This window comes from Paralichthys olivaceus, chromosome 11 (genome assembly GCF_024713975.1).
Source record: "Paralichthys olivaceus isolate ysfri-2021 chromosome 11, ASM2471397v2, whole genome shotgun sequence".
Lineage (NCBI taxonomy): Eukaryota > Metazoa > Chordata > Actinopteri > Pleuronectiformes > Paralichthyidae > Paralichthys > Paralichthys olivaceus.
This window is the reverse complement of record NC_091103.1, coordinates 19,920,176-19,944,429: the sequence shown is the minus strand read 5'-3', so window position 1 is coordinate 19,944,429 and position 24,254 is coordinate 19,920,176. Positions and strand designations below refer to the sequence as shown.

The following is a 24,254-nucleotide window of genomic DNA, read 5'->3' as shown; positions in this document are numbered from 1 at the left end:
ATAGAACCGTCAAACTTTCTGCACATTCACTAAATGATGAAGTAATTTGTGCAGCTGGAGTCAAATTAGATATTTTCAACTGGAGTGTAAGGGAAGGAACATGGAATATATCGGACATCACGTACTGTAATTATTCCATAATTATGGAAAAATATCACCCACACACTCTATAATGTCTTTTTACTATCTGCTCTCATTAGTGCTGAGAATAGTTGGCTCAGAAGAAGGAAGTCATGACTGCACGCAGTCTTAAAGACATAAACCCCAAACCAGATGGATTTGAGGGATTATAGAAACTCTTATCTGAGATGAAACAAAATTCCTGTTTTCTGCCAACTTCCTGAGAGGAGACGTTTTTATATGTGAGACCGAAAGCCTGCACGGAGGGCACTGGAGGAATTTAAGCGTTTGTTTGCGTATATAAACAATAATCGTTGGTTATCACTTGAAAAGACAAAAGGGTTTAGCAGGAGGATGAACACAAAAGCTGGTAGTGAGCTCTGGGGGAGATAAGCGGGGAGTTCACTCAAGGATCCCTCTGCTATTTGAGTCAATGAGAAAACACCTGGTGGGACATGGGTCTGTTCAGAGTGTTAATGTGCCACAGTCACTGGTACTCTCCACAGCTCCTCATGCTTTTGATTCAGTTTGTTTAGTGTGTCTCCAAAAGCCCCGCTAGCTAAATGCAAACACAGGAAGGTTTGTTTAGGAGTCTCTCTGTTAGGTTTCAAGGTCGCTCAGTGGTCGTGCTTTGAGAGGAGGCGACCTGTCAACAACATGTCCTCACTGTGTGGCCTGCAGCCCGATGGCCGTCGCCTGAAAAACACCCCTCCGCTGTGCACCAGTGAGATTAAACCTGAGGGATTTGTGTGTCTCACCGTCTGCCTGTCAGGAGCCGTGTGCAGCGTGACAAAGCATGTTGTGACGGCTGTCCTCGTGGTATCTGCTCCTGAAAAGAATATTTGAGGACAGGGAGGAGAGGAGGCAATTAGAGAGGAGAGGGATTTAGGGTCCAGAGCAATAATGTAGACTAGTAGGTGTGTTTCACCTGCAGAGGTCCAAATGTGTTTCCTTCAAGTCAACACAATGTGATCATGTTCGGACCCTTGTCTGACAGTGAATTCGAGGTGATTTATACATGATCCTGTCCGCAGCAGAGCAACTGTAGAGCCCCCGCTGCTCTCACGGTATGAGCGAGACACAAGGAGGCAATGAAATATTAATGAGGTGATTGCATTATACTGTGGGGGCTGTCCGGTCTTAAGCTGCTCCGCTGTGACATACAACACAGAAACAGCAGTTTATCTGCCTCTCAACCTGGATTATCATTGACTAGGGTGGGAACTGCGGTCACAGATCTGTGGTAGACAAACATTTGTGAGAATCTCGTTTTAAAAGACGCCGACTGCAAGTTCCCACATGCGGGGGGTTTACATAAAGGACTTGTTCCTTTGGGTTTTGTGTAATGACTTTGTGTTTCTTTTACTAACGGTATCAGGGCGGCACCTTATCTGCTCATGAACCTCTCCAGATTATTTACGGTTAATCTTTTTTCTTAAATGTCCCCTAACTCAAAAACATTATTCATGTAAAACGGAATTATCATCAGTATTGTTTTGTGTTATTATGAGTTCAGCTGTTGTAGGAACATGTTTATTGTTTCACAGAAGATGAATCTGTTATCAATAGGAAAGTAATTTAGGCTATAACAATTTGATAATTTATCATTTTGTCAAGTGGCAACAAGATACTAACATTAGCATGCTTACATTTGCTCATTGGTCACATGTTTTTTCAACATTCTGAAATGAATAGTTTTAGGTTTTTGACGGTCTCTGGGAGAAAACAAGCTGTTTACCAGACATTTTTCACTGCAGGTCTTTACTGCTGTTTTCTGACATTTTTAGAACTAACAATAAATCCATTAATTTGATTAATCGATCATTAAAATGTGTGATATTCAGTTATTGTGAGCCATGCTCTCTCCTCTCACCTAAAAAGTCTTCATGAGTCAGATAAATTGATAGTTGGAGACGATGGATGGAATTGGACTGGATCTGTGTTTCACATTGGCCTCACCTTTCACTGCTAATGTGCTGTCACGAAGCGGCAGCGAGTTAGAGTCACGAGCGGTGGAGAGAGCGGAGTGGTGTTAGCAGCAGTGGGGACAAACACATGAATGTGTGGCTGCGGGAGCTACTCTGCGACCAGGGAATGAATTATCCTGACAGTCTGTGACTCGGCTCTTTTCGCCTGTCTGCCTCTCTGTGCATCAGATACGGGGCCCGAGCTGGACCGGGGCCTCTGGCTGTCCCCTATCTTGAGCTCAGAGCCTGTCACTTCCCATCACCTCTTACTGTTGCGGTCGGCGCCCTCTTTACTTCTCAAACAGTAAAATGGTTCCTCGGTGATGGTGCTGAGTACGTAAAGCCGTTTTAAGACATGAACCTCAGGTACAATCCGGAGAGTTGACTACCGAGTTTACCCAGAGTTCACTGTTCACACACAGCGGGAGGTTTTCTGCACAGATGCTTTCACAACATCAACCGATTCTCCGCGTTATTCAGGCGAGAGGTGGAGCAGGCAGAAGCAGGAAGTGACGTATTAACACCACTGCAAAGATCCCGTCCGTGTTTAACCAGGAGTAGCTATTGGCTCTCTGAAATGTACCTAAAAGTCGCTAGATTGCGTAATGACCTCACATGCTAGGTAAATATGTCTAATTTGTGCTGCCGACTAGCATCCCATTCTCTTGCAGGTTGGATATTTAGTTTGGTCGTGGATTATTTTTTGGGTGGAGTGTCGGTGGGGATGATGAAGGGGAGATTTTTTTATCATTTTTTTATCTTTGAACCATAACTGATTGACCTTTTTGTCTGGAAGAGCTCTCCTCAGCCGACCAACATGAACTTGTGACGCATTGCTATGGAGACGTTTGGCTTTGCGGGCACTCTGTTCACGGGTTCATGTGGAGCAGCTGATGAGAGCTCATCAACACAGAACATCACAAATGAGTGAACATGCTTGTGGTGAATCCAGTGGGGGATCCCCCACATTATACATTATACTAAAAGGCCAAGCTGAGAAAGTTCACAGAGACTGTGAAGCATCTCATTCGGACATTTCACACATGCAACTCCACCGGAGAAAAAAGGAGGAACTGCGGCGTTCAGTGCATGTCTGAAAGCAGCTTGAATGATCTCACACTACACATGTGATGCTGACTGGGCCCTCATCGATTGACCCTCTTTTACAGCCCGTTGTGGATTGTTAATTGGTCTCCAGCTCCCCGCTGACACAGTGACCCTAATGGAGGAGAATTACTGCCGTCTCGTCATGCATTAACCTCCCTCCTCAAACCCCCCTCTTTCATCAACGCTCCCTCCCCCTCAGGCCTAACCTCTGCTTCCATCCCCCCTTCGGCATACTCCTTGGTTTCACAGCAGCTGGGTAGACGGGCCGAAGTACACATGCACTGCTGCCCTGTCACATGTCCCTGTGCCTGTGGGGGCCACAGTCAGGTGACACTGCAGCGAGCCAAACTAAAGCACCAAGAGGCAAATTCTTAGTGTTTGCACACTTCCGTCCCTTAATTAGTCTAAACATAATTTAGACATGGTCAGGGTTATGGAGGCCTCTTTGCATGTGAGCTCAGATCGGGCCTCAGGGCTTGTGACTTCTGAACAAAACACGTGTCTGTGCATCACTGCTGTCTCATGTGAGATACAAAGAGTGCTGTTTATTTATATTTAGTCATATTGTTTGTCCACGTTGGTTTGTTTTGCAGAGGCTTGAACATTATGCTGTGCTGACATTTCCTTGTGCAAACTGTTTCTTAATCGAGGAAATATTTGCAGATTTATTGATGGTAATCCATAGATAGATAAATAGTGTTGTGCATGTATTTTTTAGATTTGTTTACATTCACATAAAACTGGGGAAAGCAGCAAATATTCTCACTGAAGAGGCAGGAACCAGTTGATATTGGTCAAAATAGTAGAACATGAACAGAAGACAGTGTATGAGTTCACCTCTGGTCCAGAAACAGCGGGATGGCTCACTGATATCTCAGGAGATAGCCCTCTGATTGTCTTTTCAGTTTTTAACTCACCTTTGTGGGTCTGGATGCGTCAGAACCTCAGACTCTTTGTAGCAGTTCACCTGTCGTGGCTGCTGCCTCTATTATTTACAAGTGTGAATATTTCATGACATCAGGGTAGGGACTCTCTGGGAGAGGGCTACCCTAATGAGCCATGGAACACACTCATTTGCCCTAAAACAGGCCAGAGAGGACATCGCTGCTGCAGCACAAAAACTGCACAGCGGCCTCTAGTAAAACAAGAGTCTAGATTTTATTTTTGGTTCAACTGCTGCAGGAAAGAACTAAGGAAAATAAATAAAAACTTGTGCCACACTCACTATAGCAAATCATCCGTTTTTCCCGAGGAATAGCCTCAAGCATGAAGGCAAGGTTTACACTGCTTTATTCTCAGGGACATAGAAGCCTCTTGAAAGTGGCACAATCTTATCTAGACTATGAAATGAGGACAAGAAAATCAAACACTCAAAGCTGTGAGAGAAACTATAAAAGTAGCCAGGAAGTGTAGTGTACAATCATCCTTTTATGCATTATAGATAAACAGATCTTGTGCCAACTTACAAATCTGTGCAGAGGTGTCCACTAAGAGGGGAGAAGATGAAAGAGCGAATGTCATATAAGCCAGTCACTCATAGATCTGAGTTTATTGTGCAGCGTGTGCTTGTGAGTGTGTGTTTGTTCGTCATGCAGAATGATGAGTCGGAGAACTTCTGAGATTAAGTGTGTGTTTGAAGAGACAGAATAAAACTAAGGACACAGCAGCACTGCTTTTACAGACTGTCATAGAAGAGGCTTTTAAGTCTGGTTGTGTTCAGTCAGGGACGAGGATATAAATCTCACTGAGCACTGAGCGTGATTTAAAAATGGCCTGTAGAGTTAATTTTTTTCTGCAGTCTGTAATGTTTGTTTCTGTTGTTTTGTTGCAGTGAGGGTGTGTTCAAGTGTCCAGAGGATCAGCTGCCGCTGGACTATGCCAAGGTAAGATATCACACCCAGTATACTGATGTTATGTAACTGTTAACACCATCCATCATCCATACATCCATCATTTCATTAGCTTTAGCCAGCATTAGCCATTGAGCTGTGAACACATTAACCCACGGATGCAGAAGGCTCAGCGGGGCAGCAGCACAAGTCTGCATGCTGAGCTGCAAGCGATGAAGGCGCCTGTAATAGCAGGGATGCTCCACAGGAAAGGATGTGCTCATGGCACACCTGTCGGACGTTGTTATTTACCAAGGCCCTGACAGGCTCCAAGTCGCCTGCAAATTACCCCTCGCTGGTGGTCTTCTGTCAGGGTTATTATGCTGCTCGCTGCACACTGTCCTTCCAAAACATGCACAAACACAACCTAGCTCCAACAGAAGAAGTGTGTTGTGGTAATTAAAGGATTGTACCTCTGCTGCTGCTGTAGTAGTAGCAGCAGTTGTAGCAGTGTGGGACTAACAGAGGTTAAAGCAGACAGAATAAACCCCCCAAGTTAGAGCTCCAAAGAGCTTAACCCCCCTGTTCTGGCTACGACTAAGTTATTAAAAGGTCATTATTGCAGTCTCCCTGCAGACTCTAAGACTGGAACAATGAGTGAGTGTTTCACTTTGCTTTAGAGGATTTTCCTCCTCCCCTTGTTTCTCCTCAAAGAATGTGATTATGGCAGCAAGATGGCATCAGCTCTTACTGTATATGTAGCGTGCAACAGAAGCCAAGCATGCGTTTTAATGGTAGATATATATGTGCTCTACTTAAGAGCATTAGAGCATATGTAGAGCATATTTAAGTAGTTTTATGCACTTACTGTATTTGCTCTGGCAGAAGCATCTATGTCCTAACAGCAGCTGCAAACTATGAGAAATTTAAGTATTTAATTGTAGAAGATTTTCCAAATGAACATTAATTTGCTGGCGACGCCTCGCGTGTTCCGCTGCAGAGGCACGTGAGCGCAGGCGAGCAGCTTCTGAGCTGTTATTTGCTCAGAAGGCTGTTTTGGCATTTTGAGGAAGTGGCTTTTCTTGTTTGACTATAGTGCTCTGCTCATGCGACAGCAGCTCTGGATGGAGACGCCACACAGAGCTGTAAATACTGAGGACAGTGGACTGGAGGGGAGGATTTGGGGGGTTTGGGCAGAATACTGACTCATCCCCATCGCTCAGTGACTGGGAAAAAAAAAATCTTTTTCCTCTGCTTGTTCTCTCAAAGGTCCCATAAACACATAAACCAAGTCATTAGCTCTGCAATGACATTCTGTTCTCAGTATGTTAAATTGCTCAGAGATAGTTTAATATTTTGGGAAATATGCTAATTTGCTTTCTTTTCAAGATACACCAATGAATACAGTCTCAACAAATCCCATGAAAATACCATAACCTAATTTACATTAGCTGAGAAATATCTATTCACATCTTTTTAATGTTGAATTATTTCATGAAACAGCTTTGAACTGCAGTTTTCTATTGAACTTAAGCCGAAAATAAGAGTAAATTGTGAATTTCTTTGGAGCTATTTTCAGCTGTGGATTAATATGTGGGGTTGACTCAAAATTAATAAGAGTCACCATGTTGATCATAATGAAGGAATCAGCACAGCACAGCTTTTTAAGGAGAGTCTGTTTAATATCTTATATCAGATATATCAGGCTTTGGATAAACAGGAAATACTTATTAATAGGATCAATTCATTATCGGTTTTGGCCTGTTAATGAGATTTAGTAACAATAACAAAAATTACGAATACTTTCAACCTAATCCTTGAAACAATTCACAACAGTGAGGTGTATAAACTGCTAATGTCTCGTGGATGGGTCACATGCGTCAGTGTATAGTTTACATGTGTAGTAAACCATGTATCTGTTTTTTGAATTTTCAGTTAATCAGTTGAGACATATTTAGCTTAAAGAGGAGCAGAATTTCCTTGGAAATGCAGTTTTGTTTGTACTGTATGTAGGTGGTATGTTACAGTATGACTTGGTCAGCTGCTCTAACCCCATGTCCAGGATAATTGATGGGATCATCTCCCACACTGACCTCATCCTGCTCCTCCTCTACAGATCTACCCGGATCCGGAGCTGGAGCAGCAGATCCTGGCTCTGCCCATCCGCTGCATCCACAGTGAGGAAGGCTGCCGCTGGACCGGCCAGATGAAGCAACTGCAGGTGAGAAGCTTCTATGTCTTGTTTTTTTTTTTTTTTTGCCTCGTCAAACACTCTGATCTGCTGCCTCCTCCCTCAACTCATCTCACCTTGTTGTTTTCTGGCAACAGCCCGGCACAACGCCCCCAACACGTGGTTGTGTGTTTGTGCAAGTCTGATGACACATTGTGGCTTTGTTGTTTGTCTCTCCCTCAGGGCCACTTCTCCACCTGCGCCTTCAATGTGATACCCTGCCCCAATCGCTGCTCCGTCAAGCTGACGCGCCGCGACCTACCCGACCACCTGCAGCACGACTGCCCCAAGCGCAAAGTCAAGTGCGAGTTTTGTGGCAGCGAGTTTACTGGTGAAGCCTACGAGGTAAACACATACTCCACCTGTTTTTCCTTTTAATAACTGTTGGGACTCAGCTGGAGCTTGACGTAAATAACTGAGAGTCATGCCTCATCATTTCCGTGCCTATGTGAATGCTGCCTTTGTGAAAAATCGGAAGGTCTAATTCACTCGTGTCAGTGTATTCAGAGTGTTGGCCTATTTTGAAATAGAACATGTTGACAGAAGGAAAGAAGCTTTCACTGGCTCTTTCATACTGAATGTTTTTTCCTCAGTATCCTCACGAACACTTCAGTCATTTTTACCAACCTGGCCCTCCTCTGTTTACTCTGGCCCCCGTGGTCACCCTCTGCACACACTTAAAGGGCATTAATCCACCTTTTGGCTTTCACACTGGAAATTCACATTAATGTTTTTCATTCAGATGCATTATCTCGTGAATTAATGTTTATTTAGTCTATAGAGTAAAAGAAAAATGTCGATATTAACGTTTCCCTTCCATGAAACCAAAAGATTTTCAATTTGATAATAAGAAACATGGAAAAAGAAGCACATTTTAGAACACATTGAACTATTTAGAATAGTTGGTGGATTTGAAAAAGAAAAACATGACTTTACTCAATTAATTAAACTAGAATGAAAACAGGGTCTGATTAAGATCTGTTGATCAGTTAATCACGTAATTCATTCAGCAGTTTTGTCACCAATACTAAAGCGACACTTCTATTGATACTTTGTCAGAAGAAAATCAGATGAACGCCTCAAATTGTCATTCCTGAAAAAAGAAATCATCATATGACCGAATATCAAAATTCACAATTAATTGTTTTAGTTGTTAAGACATGATTATGAACTTTTTTAGAACATTGGTACATGCCATTTTCTTTGTCATGCTATTTTTATGTTTGTCAATGGAAAATAAAAAAGTTTCTCAACTAATTTTTTGTGAGGAATACAGAATGTAGAGATTGTTTATTCTTAATAGGACTTTTTGCACAATGAAAACTGAATAATAAAAACTGCATTTGGGTAAACAGCTGCTGTATCGATGGTGTTTATTTCTCCAAATTGTAATCACTTCTCTTTTCTCTCCCAGAACCACCAGGGTGTGTGTCCACAGGAGAGCGTTTACTGTGAGAACAAGTGCGGGGCGAGGATGATGCGTCGTCTGCTGTCCCAACACAGCATGGCCGAGTGTCCCAAACGCACGCAGCCCTGCAAGTACTGTGGCAAGGAGTTTGTCTTTGACACAATTCAGGTCAGTTTCACACAGTTTATGATCAGAAACTTTTTACCCAAATGATTTCACGGATTATTCACAGTCTGTGAATAATACGCTCATGAATTTGTGAAATAACTTGGTTGTAATTCCCATGATTCATGGTGTCTCTGTCTTGTGGCAGCTGGATGTTAGTGTGAGCTGGTGTTCTGCTGTCTGTGCTGTTATGTGTGAGCACACATCTGCCTCTGCACACATCTGGCCAGAGGCTGAGCAGTCAGGGTCACTTCCCCCTCCCTCACATTTTAGCCCAAGATATAATAAGTCTGTGTTTTTAGCGCATGTCACTTGATTTTTTTTATTGAAACCGTTTTTGTCACAGTCTAGTTCATTGAAGGGCTGTATTTTAAGTCAGAGCTGCAGCGGTTTGTCAATTAATTAGTTGATTACCAGATACTGAACATTCATATATGTCATTTTTGTTTGTCACACATTTATGGATGCAACCTTTCATAAAGAGAAACTGGGATGGATATTTGTCATTGATTTACAGCCTAAATTAATCATTTATTAATCAAGATGAGTTGAATATTGATTTATCTGCTGATTATTTTCTAGATTAATCATTTCATCCACACCAGAAAACAGATTAGTAGATAGGCCATTGCAATCCCACAGGAGGTGACCTCTTCATATTGCTTTCTTTGTTCAACCAGTAATCTGAAACACTCACAGCTTCTCAGTTTGCTTTAAAAAGGCAAATCGTTTCATTAGAGAAGCAAGAATTAAAAAATTACTTAACATAAGTAATCAATTATCAGATTAGTTGCTGATTTGAGTGTTTGATTTACAATCAAGTTTTGAATGTATTATCTTTTTTCCTCTCATTTTTATACCACATGCCTTTTTTGAACTTTCTAAACTCCCACCCTCACTTACACAATGTCCCTGATTCCTCTACAGAACCACCAGTACCACTGCCCTCGGTTTCCTGTCCAGTGCCCAAACCAATGCGGGACACCCAACATTGCCCGAGAGGACCTGGCCAATCACGTGAAGGACAACTGCGGCAGTGCCCTCGTCCTCTGCCCCTTCAAAGACGCCGGCTGCAAACACAGGGTAAGACTAATGTGCATTATATAACCCTAGAAAATCATTTCTGCCTCTGGGCAAAGTTTCATGTTAACGCTACTATTGAGAAATGCTAATCAACTACCAGGCCTGTTTGTCTTTGTTGTTTACAGATTGTTTCCCCCTTATATCTCCCTCATATCCTTGGCTCACTGTTTCCACAGTAATGGTTTTCCTCTCTTTAAAACACAGCGCTGTGCCTGTAGGGTCGGTTTTAATGAGAGCAACACTTCTGTATTCTGACTGCACATATCCGTCTATTTTTGAAGCTGACGTCAATTTGTGAAAATGTGGACATGCTCGAGGAAGAGCGGCACATCATGCTCTGTGTTTTCAGCCTGGCGCTCTGTTAAGAATTACTAAGCATCTGGAAAGCTGGACACTTAACATTTACAGACGGTACAGACATGTTTCCCTAACAGCAGCGTCATCACGAAATACAATGATCCACGTGTCCACATCATCATCATGTTCAGTGTACAGCAGATTCATAAATAGATGCAGCATTCCGCTGGTACTGTATATTACAGATATCGAGAAAAACAAGTACATTTATACAAATATAATATTTCATATATTGCGTCTTATCAAAGTCATAATTCAAGAATCTAATCATAGATACACTGAAAAAACACTAATTAGCCTGACATCTCATTTTGTAATTTTGACGAAATGTTATAATATAGTTTATGGGGACAAAAAAAGACTCAAGTCTGATATTCAGACATGTTATGATATTGAAGGTTGGGGCTTAGTTCAATGTCACAGTGACAGAAACTGTTAGGCTCAATTTAGTGACTGTCAGAGCCTCTGATTTACTGAGTGAGAGCTAAAGATTGTCGAGTGTTAAATGTATAAATTTGTCAAAGCTTTTACAGATGTGTATATATCTATATGTTCAACAAATCCTTCTCAGTCTGTGTGTCTTTGCTCACAATAAAAAAATCTTCTCAGTATAATATCTAAATGTTCATAAACTATAGATTTACTTATGATTATTGATAATTCAATCAAAGAATATTAAATCAATTTCAAGTCATACTTTGCCTTAGAAATTGCAACAGTGTCTGGTAGTTTCCGTTTTAGCAGTTTCTACATAATCTCTCTGCTGTTTTCCTGCAGTGCCCCAAACTGGCCATCGGTCGTCATCTGGAAGACACCACTAAGTCTCACCTGACTATGATGTGTAACCTGGTGGGTCGCCAGCGGCAGGAGATCCTCGAGCTGCGAAGGGAGATGGAGGAGCTTTCTGTCAGTCACGATGGCGTCCTCATCTGGAAACTCAACGACTACTCACGCAAGCTCCAGGAGGCCAAACTCCGAAGCAACCATGAGTTCTTTAGCCCGCCCTTCTACACTCACCGTTATGGCTACAAGCTGCAGGTGTCTGCGTTCCTGAATGGTAACGGCAGCGGCGAGGGCTCCCACCTCTCCGTCTACATCCGCGTGCTGCCCGGAGAGTACGACAGCCTGCTGGAGTGGCCCTTCTCCTACAAGGTGACTTTCTCCATCATGGACCAGAGCGACCCGTCACTCTCCAAACCCCAGCACATCACCGAGACCTTCAACCCCGACCCCAACTGGAAAAACTTCCAGAAGCCCTGCAGCAGCCGCAACTCGCTGGACGAGAGCACACTGGGCTTCGGCTACCCCAAGTTCATCTCCCACGAAGAGATCAAGAAGAGGAACTACATCCGAGACAACTGCATCTTCATCAAGGCTTCTATAGAGATCCCCCAGAAGATAATGGCTTAAGATCTGACCTTTGTTTTTCTTTTTATGAAGGAGGAAGATGGGTTAAAGACTGGAACTGACACTTAACCTTGAAATCTTCGACACACTTACCCTTTAGATACTTTCTGCCCTTACAGCCTCTCTACCACCGAGCTTGACACAAGTCTGTTTGGCCGTGTGAGCTGACTCAGAGGACTTCGATGTATCACAGAGGATAAAGTGTTTGGTCTGCAGAACCATCACTCTCTGCTTTCCTTTTTTTATTGTTTTTTTTTTTTCCATCTGTTTGCTGACCTTTTATCACAGTCTACAACACAAAGCCTTGGAAATCAAACAGTGCCTAGAGAGTTTATTTTAAGTTATATTTTTGTTGTTATTTCTGCAGTACAGATGTAAAAGATTATGGAGAAAAAAAAGATATAGATTAAGGGTGATCGGCTTCACTGAGCCTCAGCACTTAGTGAGAAAGTCCGAGGCTGGTTAGAGACGTCCTGTTTTATATGGAGTGATGTAAAGAGGGAGCTCAGCAGACTCATGCTCAAGTCCAACTGCCTTTTGTTTACATGCTCGTACAGTTTCCTCCCGCTGATTCCTGAACACACACACAGCCCTTGGTAAGAAACAACTCGAGAGGTTTGTGGTCACACAGACGTATTAATGATGTTTTCAGAGGAGAAAGGTTGGGGGGGGTTTGGGTGATTTTTGTATTTTTTTTAAAGAATGATTAGTCATTTTTTGACGATTGTTAAATGAGAAGATCAAAACCACTTTCACATCGATCTGATAAAATATGGTGCTACAGCCAGCAGTTATTTGGTTTAGCTTATTTTAGCTTGGATTAACATAGCATAGGATAGCATAAAAACTGGAAATGGAGAGAAGTAGCCTCTTTCTCACTTATACAAAACCCACCCTGGTTTTTATACATACTCAACTATCAATGTAAAACATGTTGGCTAATAAACTTTAGAGATGCTGGAAGGCAGCGTTCTGTTACCTTTGGACAGAGCCATGCAAGCTACTTCCTGGTTCCTGTCTTTATGCTAAGCTAAGCTAAATTCTTGCTGGCTGTAGTTTTAGCTTAGCTTAACTTAGCGTAGCATAAAGCCTAGAAACAGGGAAAATTTCCCTTGTTGTACCACTGACGCTAACTAAATGCACACTGTTTTTGTTTGTTTGATCTATATACATTGAAAACCAACATGCTGTGGTTTGACAACAAGCTGGATGTTTTGATTTTTATATAGATTCACATAAAAAGGATGACATGACATATTAGCTAATGAACTTAAGAGAGGCTGTTACCTGTGAACAGAACCGTGCTAGCTGTTTCTCTCTGTATCCAGTCTTTATGCTAAGCTATGCTTAGGTGAGGCTGTAGCTTCATTTTTAAATTATTTGATTTAAAATGCGCTTATTCGCTGTCTTGCCAAGAGTTCGATTGATCGCAGTCTGATGGCAGAACGTTCACTAAACACAGACTTGATATTGACGAGGAGTCGGACAGAAGAAAGCACCTTTCGTCGATCTTTAGATGAGCAGAGCAAAGAGGCCAGTTGTCGGAGAACGCGTTTGCATTTAATAGTGAAGGAAAAGCCATGTGGCCTTTTTATACAGTATGTCTTCGCATGAGGGTGAGCAGGGCAACATAAACACATGCATGCTTCATGTGCAACCACCTGGACCACGTTTTTGTACTGTAACCTGTATTCTTGAAACCCTCTCCCATCGATGGCTACTTTGTCTCTTGTTTTTGGACAGTTTGAAAGTTGACAAATTGTCAAAGGAGAATTGATTTTTTAAGGTTTTTGTTTTTTTATGGAGAAAATGTGAACACATTTGATAATGTAACCTAAACAGACAATGAACACTTGGCTATGAGGTGTATTGTTGCCTGGGGATGGAAGGTGCACGAAAAACTGTCTGAAAAGATGGTTCATGAAATGGTCCCTGCAAATATGTGGGTGTCTCGGGACTGACTTCACCTTTTGTTGTTCAGCGACAAGGACGTCGGTTTGAGGGAGCTGCCCGTGCATTCCACCCTCAGAGGGACGGTTGATGAAACAGTACACTCATGATGTATGTGAATACTTTGTAAAAATGCAGAAGCACATTCTGTCTTTTTATTATTATACATTGAAAAATTCCTGATTTCTTGTCATAATACCAGCTGATATTTTACAGTGATTTAAAGAAGTGAGAAGATTAAAAAAAAAAACTTTTTGTAAGATTCTGTATTTTTAAAAATACTTAGCTGTTTTATACAAACACTTTTCGTTGGAGAGTCAGGTTGACTTTGGGAATTTTCAGACCCTTTTGTCTCTTGGACATTTGGATAAATTGTTTGTCCGTGTGGTTTGAGCCTCACATATTCTGTCTGTATTATTTCCTCTTAAAAGTATTTATTTTAAGGAGCCGTCATGTGGGTTTGCACAGACGGCACAAATGTTTTAATATGTTGACTGATGAGTGCTTGTCAATTTCTTCATTGAAATAAAATACCATATATTATAGTTGTTTTACCGGTTGGTATTTTGTACAGCAGGTACTCTGATTGTTTTATTCCACCTCATCACCCACTCAGAGATCCGGAGCAGAGGTGAAAGCAGTTCCTGTCCAGTTTCTCTGAAAGTCTCCACTGTCTCTACTCGGCTCGAGATGCAGAGAAGCGAAGAAGAGAAGGAAAGGGGGCAGAGGAAGTGAAGTAGACTCCAGCACTGCTTTTGAAGCCATGCCAGCAGTTTGCATTAGCTTGCAGTTTGGCAGATTTTCAGTGTGGCAGGATTCGGGGAAGAGTATTAGCTTTTAACATAAAGTCTATGAGAGGTCTCTCACTCCACAGTCCTGTTTTCCACTTAGTGCACATTAGATGGCCAAATATCTTCTTAAAAACCTGTAATCTCAAATTTCTCAGTGTAATTTTGTCCTTTAAAATCAAAACAAGATCTGTTCGAAGGATACAAGACTTATTCATGCTGCTGTGTTGCATTCTGAGGATATTGCCAATAGTGGAGCTGTTTTTAAGTTTCCCTCGCTGTGAGGGGGAACATACATTTTAGGGAGGGGTCCTCTGGTCAGGACAGTCACCTACCGAAAGTTGATGACTGAAGTTAAAGTGTATAGGACTCAAAAGCCATACTAACAACCACAAACTTCTTGGCACAGGGTGTACAACCAACGGCCCTGTGCTGCTTCGAGGCAACGCAGAGTGAAAATAGAAACAGATAATTACTTGTTTGAAATCTCAGCGTTTCCCACACAGGGCAGAGCCATGTGCAGCTCAGTGTACAGTTCTGCCCTTTGGCTTTTCTCTCTTTCAAATGACCCCCCTAATGCTTTGTAAATGATTTACAGGTACAGTCACGTTCTCACGCACACTGTGCACACAATAAAGCCGTTCCTGCTTGGTGAGCTCACCCAACCTTTGGTCAACGTGTGCTGAAACTCAGATGCCAGCTGGGTAGAAGGAGAAGGAGGAAGAGGAGGAGGAGGTGGTGGTGGTGGAAGCGGGGAAGAGCCCAACCCATGAGGCCTTCCTCGCCCATAAGAAAACACTACACATCAAAGAGGAGCTGTGGTTTATGAAGCGGTGCCGTGCTGTCGTGCCTTGTACTGAGGTTGAAGAATTCTGCCTGACAGTGCGGGAACTGAACCAGGGTGGTAGCTACACACTGCAGTTTAGTGTGTGTTTGTGTCCTACAGCAGTGGAAAACACCCGAGCTGCACAGGAGAAGTTTACTCACGAGGAGGACGAATCACCTGACAGTAGGCTCACTGGTTGAGCACAAAGTTTCATTCAGTAGTTTGACCAAAAACAAAAAAATCATGATGAGCTTGTGATAGCAAATAAAGTAATCCAAAGTTTTTACATCAAGGATCAATTTGTTCACTTCTTGGTGAGACTGACGGATACAAACGTTAGACACTGACATGAGTCAGCTCACTACTCAGGAATTAACATCTGCCTAAATGTGAAGTCAAGTTGCTGAGGTTGCTGGAGAGTTAACATCCTCAAAAATATTTAACTGAAGCAAAATAAGTTCTTCAAATAAACAACTTATTTCATTGTTGTTCCATTTGACCAGTTTTTGTTATCCTGTGCATTGTTAATCTACTGTGAAATTAATTTCAGTAGAAAATCTGATTTAAGTAATTGAGTGCAATTTCCTCACAAAGTTACTTGCTTATCCTCTTACCTACAGTTTTCTACCCTGGTGTGTTTCTGCCTTAAATTATTCAAAAGCGAACCTTCTATCACTCACAGACATCTCCACCCTCCCGTCCCTCTAAACTAAAGGGTAAGAGATGTGACTCACTGATTTAATGTCACTGCAAAGGTGTAATTGGACGTCATTCTTGAATATGCTATTAACTAGCACATATGCTATACATAAATCATTAAAAATATCTGAAACCTCCACCGAGACCCTTACCACGCATGGAATGAGTCATGTAATTTATTTAGAGCCTGGCTTTATTCACTCAATGTGCAACACCTACTGTTGCATGGAATTATATCTTTATGCAGACTTTTATGTCCAAATTGAATTAAGAGCTTTCAAAACTTCACATATTAAGATAGAGAGTGCTTCAATTATCTCTTATCCCTCCATCAACTCATAATATAATCAAATGCTCCATAACACCTTACTAACTAATCATATTTTATCGTAAACAGTGACTGCTTATTCTAAGATTGCCTGACTCACTGATGGACCAGGACCAAGACCCAACTGCTGTGCCAGAAGCTGCAGCACAGAGTGCCAAAGAGCAGCCAAGCACAGCTTGAAGATTTATTATTTGGAAAGAAAATGGAAGACAGCCTCCCCTATGTATTGATTTATACATTCCCTGTGATCTACATCCATCCAGTCATTGATTGATAGTTTTCATCTCTCTTTTTAAAGCCAGTCGAGCGAGACCAGAATCAGTGGCCAGGGTTAAAGGTCAGTCAGACCCACCATGGCCACTTGCCAGCAATACCTCGCTGCAAGGACGTGGATCAATTCCTGACCTTGATTAATGGAATGACATACACCAGCCTGCGAGGGAGGAGCATGGGAGGTGTTCACAGGCCAAGCACTCGCCCACACACAACAGTGAAATATCTGGTTGATTGTTATGAATGTGCTTAAAATACAATATGTTTGATGTAAATCCAGCACCTCAAGCTAAAACCACACAAGTAATAACCAATAATATTTTATTACTGAGATATATACTGGCAAACAGAAAACAATGTGTTTTGGTTGTGCAACACATCACTGATTTCAGTATTGTCCAAGCGATGGGTTTTTAGTTGACAAAATTACACACATCAGGAAAATTGTATGCTGATATTTACTTTGTGTTTTGAAAAATCCAAGAAATTTAATGAATTTGAAGAGCCAATAATTCTGTGTGTGTTTTCCCTATCTTTTAATCTTAACTAGATATTTGAATACTTTTACTTTTATCAACTGGATATAGTTTTAGTTGTCTTGTTTGATGACTTTCATGCTGCCTTTTTGTCCATGGTCTCTCTTTAAAAAGTGATTATATATATTATATAATGGCTGAATGAAAGACAGAAAGATAAATATTATTAATTTTAACAAATAAGAACTTTAATATCGAATCTGTTCTGAGGTTATCAGTATTATTCAGCTCAAAAAGAGAAATGTTTAGAGATGATCATATAGTGCAGCATTTATCAGCTAAAATCAGATCTTTTTTGTCCTCAGGAGTTGGTGGATGGCTCCATATGAAGGATTTTGATGCTCAGTTATTAATAGATGATCTATAAATGGGTTGAATCTCAGAAAGTGCATGTTCTCATATTATAACCTGTTTTATAAACTGTGTATATTTGGGTTTGTCATTATTTTCTCTCTACCTAAAACTGCAAACCTTCATTTTCTTCCGCCTCATCTTTACTCAGCCTTGATACACTGAGGGTATTTTTAGGAGAGGTAAGATAAAAAACAACCAGTGTTTGGCAGCTCTGTGAGGATTCTCTGATGTAAACATCCAGAGAGGTGTGAGATCCTGTTGACTTGGTTGAACACTGTGTCTGTGACATGTGGTTTTCTTGATGTCAGCACATAAACAGTACGCAGGCGAACAGGGAAGCTGTAATGCTTCTTATTTCCACTATTTGAGTTTACACAGATTAACATGATTATTGAATCAGACTTCAAACTGCAAATGGGAAACAGAAATGCATTTGTTTATGGGTTAGCATTTCCAGATTGACAGAAAAATTATATGGCACAAACAGTTAATCAATAAACCACTAATAAATCAAATTAGTACAACATTTTAAGCTTTTGTAAATGGTTTATCAGAGGCTTGTAAGACAACCAATTCATTTATTAAATTCACACTCAAAATAAGATCATTGTCAATGTGAGAGTGATACTGAAAACAACAAAAAGATACATATAAATGTGGATATGACTGAAATCTGAGTAGTAGAATAATTTGTGATAATAATAGAGGCACAGGGACATGTAGTTCAGTCATAGTGACTTTCTTCAGCTGAGGTTTTGATGCGAGTGACCAGAAAACCGGGGTTCACGTCCCGCTGGGATGATTTGTCATCATGATTGCTGACTCACATATGCAATGGTCAAAGCCAGGCCTTTTTTCAGGTTCACCGACTCAAGCCGCAAGCTCTCTGCACACACTTTGCACCTGACCATGAAAGTTAAACATCTGCTGTTTTATTTTGAAAAGATGCTCATTAAAATGCCAAACACTGGGAGTGAGGTGTGTTCTCAGAATTTCACAGACCAGAATGGCTTCAAGTGAAACTCACACACTGTGCATGGAAGAAAATCAATACCACAGGTGGTCCTGAATTTTTTCGTAATGCAGTGAACACATGTCCAACCTCTTTTCTCTATTTTTCTCACAATTACAGTTTGTGTATAATACATGGTTGTGTCATAAAATTTATGAAAAAATAATTAACAATCATTTATCCATATTGCATGTTTCTTGACAAAGTGGTTACCAGCTGGGATCTGGGTTATAAGGTTATATTTTTCCCTCAGGAGTTGGTGGAGACCAAACGGAGGTAAAAGTATAATGAAATTTAGGCTTATATTTTCCAGGTATCCACACACATGACTCTTATTTAATTAAAAGGGGATAATATGTCAGTGTTGTATTCATAACTTGTTTCCACTGCCTCGAAGTTCCCATGATATTAGCTAATTCCAGGTATCTATAATTGTTATTAATCATCTACAGCTTTTAATGCTTTTGCCATTGCTCTTCGTCAAACACTTATCACACTGTATATGCTCATTCTACCCTTGGTAATGGGAACATTTGTAACATTTGACCAGAAATTCACCCAAAATGCATAGAGACCAGAATGAGCTTAATCTTGGATTTCACCGTTGCCACCCCCAGAATCCTCTCAGTGTTAAACACAGTGTTGTGTTTTGCTTATGGATACAAATCTCTTTGGTCTGAAGTCCTGCAGATAATCTTAACTCCAACCTTCAGCTCCTAAGTAATGGCTTTTTGTGGCTCCAACCATGCAAGCCATAATCTGGTCCTATGGTAAAAGGCCACATAGCAGATACATGAGAAGAGAAAACGACTTTAAGATCTTTGAATCCAGACTAAAATAGACACTTTGTGGTCTTTGGCCTATTTTTACCTCCCATCTGCTGTGGAACATTTTTTTGTAGGATAACTAGCATGTATGAGTGAGCTAAAAGTGACGTTAGAGGTGATATTTTTGAATTTGAAGAAACTTTCCTTATTTCCATTCATCCTAAATATGTAAAGAGTTCTGAAGTCCCTTGAAAGGCACTATCAACATTTCAGTTATTATTATTATAAACCCCTTACCTCATTAGTACGATTTGGACTAAGTTGAATCCATTGAAAATCATCTACAGTCAATGACAATAACCCAAAACTGTCTTTGGTCTTTTTATATGGTTGAGTTTGACTAAATGTTTATATATTTATTTGTTCTGTACATTGACTTTGAGTGATCTATATTTTCTGGGGAGCACGACATGATTTGCCATGTAATATGACTTTGTTTACAAATGAAGAACTTAATCTTTGACAATTTGAGAAACATTGACATACTTCTAAATCATGAAAATCAATTGAAATGATAAATAATAAAATAGGTGCTAAGATATACTAACATAAACATTACCTAAGTTTAAGATACAGGTGAAGAAAGAGACAAGTAAGTTACATCAGCAATTTAAAATACATTATTATCATGAAATAATTCGTCAATAAACTGCATTGTCACAAAATAATGAAAAAATAACTGCAAACTGCAAACTTGAATTCACTGATCAGGATTAAAGAACATAAAGATCAAGATTTAAGAGTGCTAGCTGATTATTAAACAGCTCTGATGTTAATGTAAATAAATTGTCACCTGAAATATTAATTAAATAATTTAAATAAAATCCCAAATTACGTTTAAATGATTTGTGGTGACGCAGCTAAAACCTGCACGTAAACATTCACTTTTATAAACTACTGATTTTGATGTTTACTTGTGGGGATAGCCTTATATATCATGTTCTTCCATTAGAAACACAGTCCTGCGTAAAAAGCGTTTCATCCTACCCATGGTATAATTCAATGTTGAGTGATGCCACGTCGTAGCCATGTCACACTCATGTCAGGCCTAGTAATCCTATTACAACCACTTTCATCATCACCAAGATATCTAGATTAAATTCCTGTGTCAACAGCGATTATAGTGGGAGAGGAATGGGATTGCTGCAGGTCCAGATGGGCAGCAGCGACTGCAAGTGATCAGTAATGGTGTAAGTATAGATTATATAGTTCACCACTGGCTGGGGTCTGCTGCACGAGCTGCCCCGTCTGCAACAAACGCTGTTCAGTTATACATTTGAGGAAGTGAATTGAATCCCTGAGATGCATCAGCTGCATTTCAAATCTCAGAAAAAAATACCGCTCATGGGAAAAAGAGGAAATCAGAAATACATGAAAAGAGAGAAAATCTTGACCAGATGGTCCGCCCAAGATTATCCTCCAAACATGGCTTCCCAGTCTCTCTCTGAGCCCCTAATGGCAACACTGTTGTCTCAAAGAAGCGGGGGAGTAAACACATTCAGTTCAGTGTCAAGCAGATGTCTCCACTGGGGGTCTGTGTGTTTAGTATCAGTCTGTGTGTTTGTTCCTGGGTACAGATGTGTGTTTGCTGTTGCGCGGTCAGAGAAGGGTTATTCAAATAAGCGTGGCTTGTCTTTTGACCCAACTGCATTGAAACATGCAGCACCACCCACACTTGTATTGAGCTGTATTCCCACATCTGTGCTGTGGCTCAAATATCACTGCTCCCCACCCCCCCCACCCCCCCTCCCCACAAGCAGCTGCTGTTGGCAGAGGACGCTGCTTTGCACAAGCCTCTGCTCTCACATTGCCTCAATACTTACTCATGTGGAGTCACCACCTCTGACATCAAAACATCACCAGTCGCACCCTCTTTACACTTAACCCTCTGCAGCACAGCAGTTTTTTTATTTTTTGCTCAAACATTTTTTGAATAACGGATATGCAGGAGGAACCCTCTGAGCATATTTCAGGAATTAACTATTTGACCTTTGACCCCTGTCCTGTTTATCTGACTGTGAGACTTTATTATGTCAGACAAGGTACAGAGAGACCGCTATGACTTGCTGCAGGTTTTCTGATAATGGAAATATTCATGATGAGATGAAGAAATTCCCACCGTGTCTTGTCATTCAGGAAATGGCTGGACTGTTAGACCATGACTGAGCATTGAGTATCTTCAGATCATCATCATCAGCAGCAGCAGCATCCCAATGGTTTTTCTTTGTCTTCATCAAAAGTTTTCCATGACAGAAAAAAGCCACTGATTCATAATGTGGCATATTTAGGCTGTTTATCTGGTGTATAGACTGTCTATAAAGATGGATGACAAGACAGCCTCCTCCATGTTAGCAGATGGGACCAAACTAAAAAGTCTAAATATTTGTTAAATACATTTTTCCAATAGATATTTCTGTCATTTTAGAAAAATTCTTATCCCACTGGTGTTTTATCAAGTGCTCTTTTTACATTAGACTATGTTTTAATTTGATGCTATAAACGGTTGACACCTGTGTATCGGTGGTAACTCGATACTCCAGCTCCACTCCAAGATCACTGCTGCACAGACTCTGGCCACAAATGACATCACCAGCCGAATATGGTGGAACCTGTATCCGGGATATTTTTGGTTTGTGCAGTGGAAGGAAGTGGATCGTCCATTTTAGTCTATGGTCTGGTGTGACTACAAGGTTAGCAATGAGGCTAACTACGCAGGAATAATGTGTGAACAAGTTAGAATAATGTGTATTTCTTGTTCTTTTTATTTGGCTGATGTTGTTTGAACACAAAGCGTAAACTTTATGGTTCAACTAATGTGGGGAGTTCATGAGCGGGTCAGGGTGTCCTAGCTATGTCATAGCAGCAAAACACAGAGGAATATATTCTGTAGAAGTTTACTACATTATAAGTTTTCTACACAGGCTTTCAGACATCATGCATTGTCCGATGTTACATGTTTTATATGTTGTATACATGTTAAGAGTTATACATAAGTAGCCTCGGGTTAATTCCCCAGAGCTATGATGTTTATAATGATAATAATATATATATATATATATATATATAGTTTGTTTTGGAGGTACATCTCCTAACAAGGGGGGTGACACACTACCTTGATCATTTTAGTTGTCGACCTGTGTTATCTGCCTCTGATTGGTCAGTATTGAGAGACGTCACGTTTCCAGGGTTTTGATTGGTCGGAAGGGACGGGACTAGAAGAGAGCGCAGGTCCGCGCTATGGAGGACACAGCGCGGTGTTTAGTCACAGCACTAAGAAGTGTCAGTTCCCCTAATGTGGCGCCCAGCTACAAGAAGTGAAGTCAAGTGTAACAGGTGGATGTAAAGTGTCTCTTAGGAGGAGTTAACATGACGAGGGTTTTAGTGTTTGGACTGTGGGAGCTCACTCCGGCCACTCAGCCTGCTGTGTAGCCACTTGTTAGCATTCAGCTAATGCCACGCGAGGCGGTAAAACACGGACGTGGGAGCCGCACGGAAGCACCAGGTAGCGCAGCACGTGACCGGAAAAGATGGTTGCACCTCTGGCTCCGAGGGAGAACAGCCCTGCACCTTTCTCCTCGGCCGGATCTGTGTGTCACCTGTCTGCAGAGGGAGGAGGAGGAGGAGGAACCTTCGGTGCTGGCTGTGTCATGGCCTCCAGGAGTGAGGGCTCCATTCGTACTGTAAGTGTACTTGATTCACACGTCGCTCTCAAGCTTCATTCAGGCCTGCAGCAGAGGTTTTATTTGGGTTTTATTGCCGGCTTTTGGTTTTCATTTTCTATTTGTGCCCACAATAGTAAAACAGTGTCTGTGTTGTTGTTTCTGAACTTCAGCACAGAACAAAACATTCTTTTTACTTCTGTCTAATACACACAACGCATTACGTTATTGGTTTTAAGAGTTTTTCCAGTGTTTCTGGCTGTTTAAAAAAGAAAAGGGTGGTACAATTTATTTTACATCAAGCAAACATAAAGCCTCTCTCACAAAATCTTCTATTGCTTTGAAAATCGAAAGAATCTATAAATAAAAACTGACACCTCTTGCAGTTTAATTCAGATTTGGGTTTTGCCTTAGAGAGGTCATCCTGTATTTATGTTGGATTAAGAAACTGAGAGACAGACCTACAATGCACCAGAAGTTGATTTAGTTCATTTAATATAATTTTTGTTTAATTAATAATTTATTTTCATATACATACATCTTTGTCAGTGTCAATAAATAGGAAAGCTGAGGTATTATTTCATAAGATCACAAAGTTTACACCACTACTTTCATGCGAGGTGAAATCAGAAGCAAACATAAACGATTCACAGGTAAAGGTTTAGAAACAAAAGAACCTAGTGCTTAGGATCTCATTTTGATTGATTAAAGAAAGCACTCTCTCACTATATATATATCAAATATGTTATGCATGTGTGTTATGGGATATGTATTATTAATGTGATTATTATTTTCATCATAATTATTATTATTGTTCACATACATTTTTCACATATATTTGTATTTCTTGTGAATCTCAGCTGTCACAATACAGTATCTTATGTTGATCTCGATATACAAACAAACCTCCTCATATGACAAACTGCGTCTTGAACAAGGCTTTGGTTATTAAAAAGAAAAGAAAAAGCACAAGGAAGATTCTTCCACAACATCACATATAAGACACAGAAATCTCCTCTGCCCCATTTGGGTTAAACTCGCCCTGAGCTGCAGCAAAGGCCAGTCTCACTTCACCGGTGGGTATTATTTTGTCCATCTGACGGAGACATAGAGGACGGTATGTCAGTGAGCAGAGGTAGAGTGGAGTGGTTGCCACGGTGAACACGCTCCGTTTCCACAGAGCCAGCCCCTGATTGGCCGAGGCCGCGGCTGAGGGAAGGAAATTCTGCCAATTGGAAACAATTGTTGTTTGTTGCCGGGCCAAGCTGTCCTGACACAAAGCTGACATTTAATGGCAACAGGATGGCTCCTCAGGTTTGAAAAGGTGAC

At 41.0% G+C, this 24,254-nt stretch overlaps 1 protein-coding gene across 1 annotated transcript in view; it reads left to right on the top strand.

The window, feature by feature from the left end:
* Positions 1-14,168, top strand: part of traf4a (tnf receptor-associated factor 4a) — a 34,683-nt gene extending 20,515 nt beyond the window's left edge. Inside the window, exons 2-7 of the mRNA XM_020088501.2 lie at positions 5,026-5,077; positions 7,140-7,244; positions 7,437-7,598; positions 8,668-8,829; positions 9,754-9,909; positions 11,044-14,168. Of these exons, the coding sequence (XP_019944060.1) occupies positions 5,026-5,077; positions 7,140-7,244; positions 7,437-7,598; positions 8,668-8,829; positions 9,754-9,909; positions 11,044-11,676 (1,270 nt within the window). The 3' untranslated portion in view covers positions 11,677-14,168. The remainder of the gene's footprint in view (positions 1-5,025; positions 5,078-7,139; positions 7,245-7,436; positions 7,599-8,667; positions 8,830-9,753; positions 9,910-11,043) is intronic.
* The last annotated feature ends 10,086 nt before the right edge of the window (positions 14,169-24,254 follow it).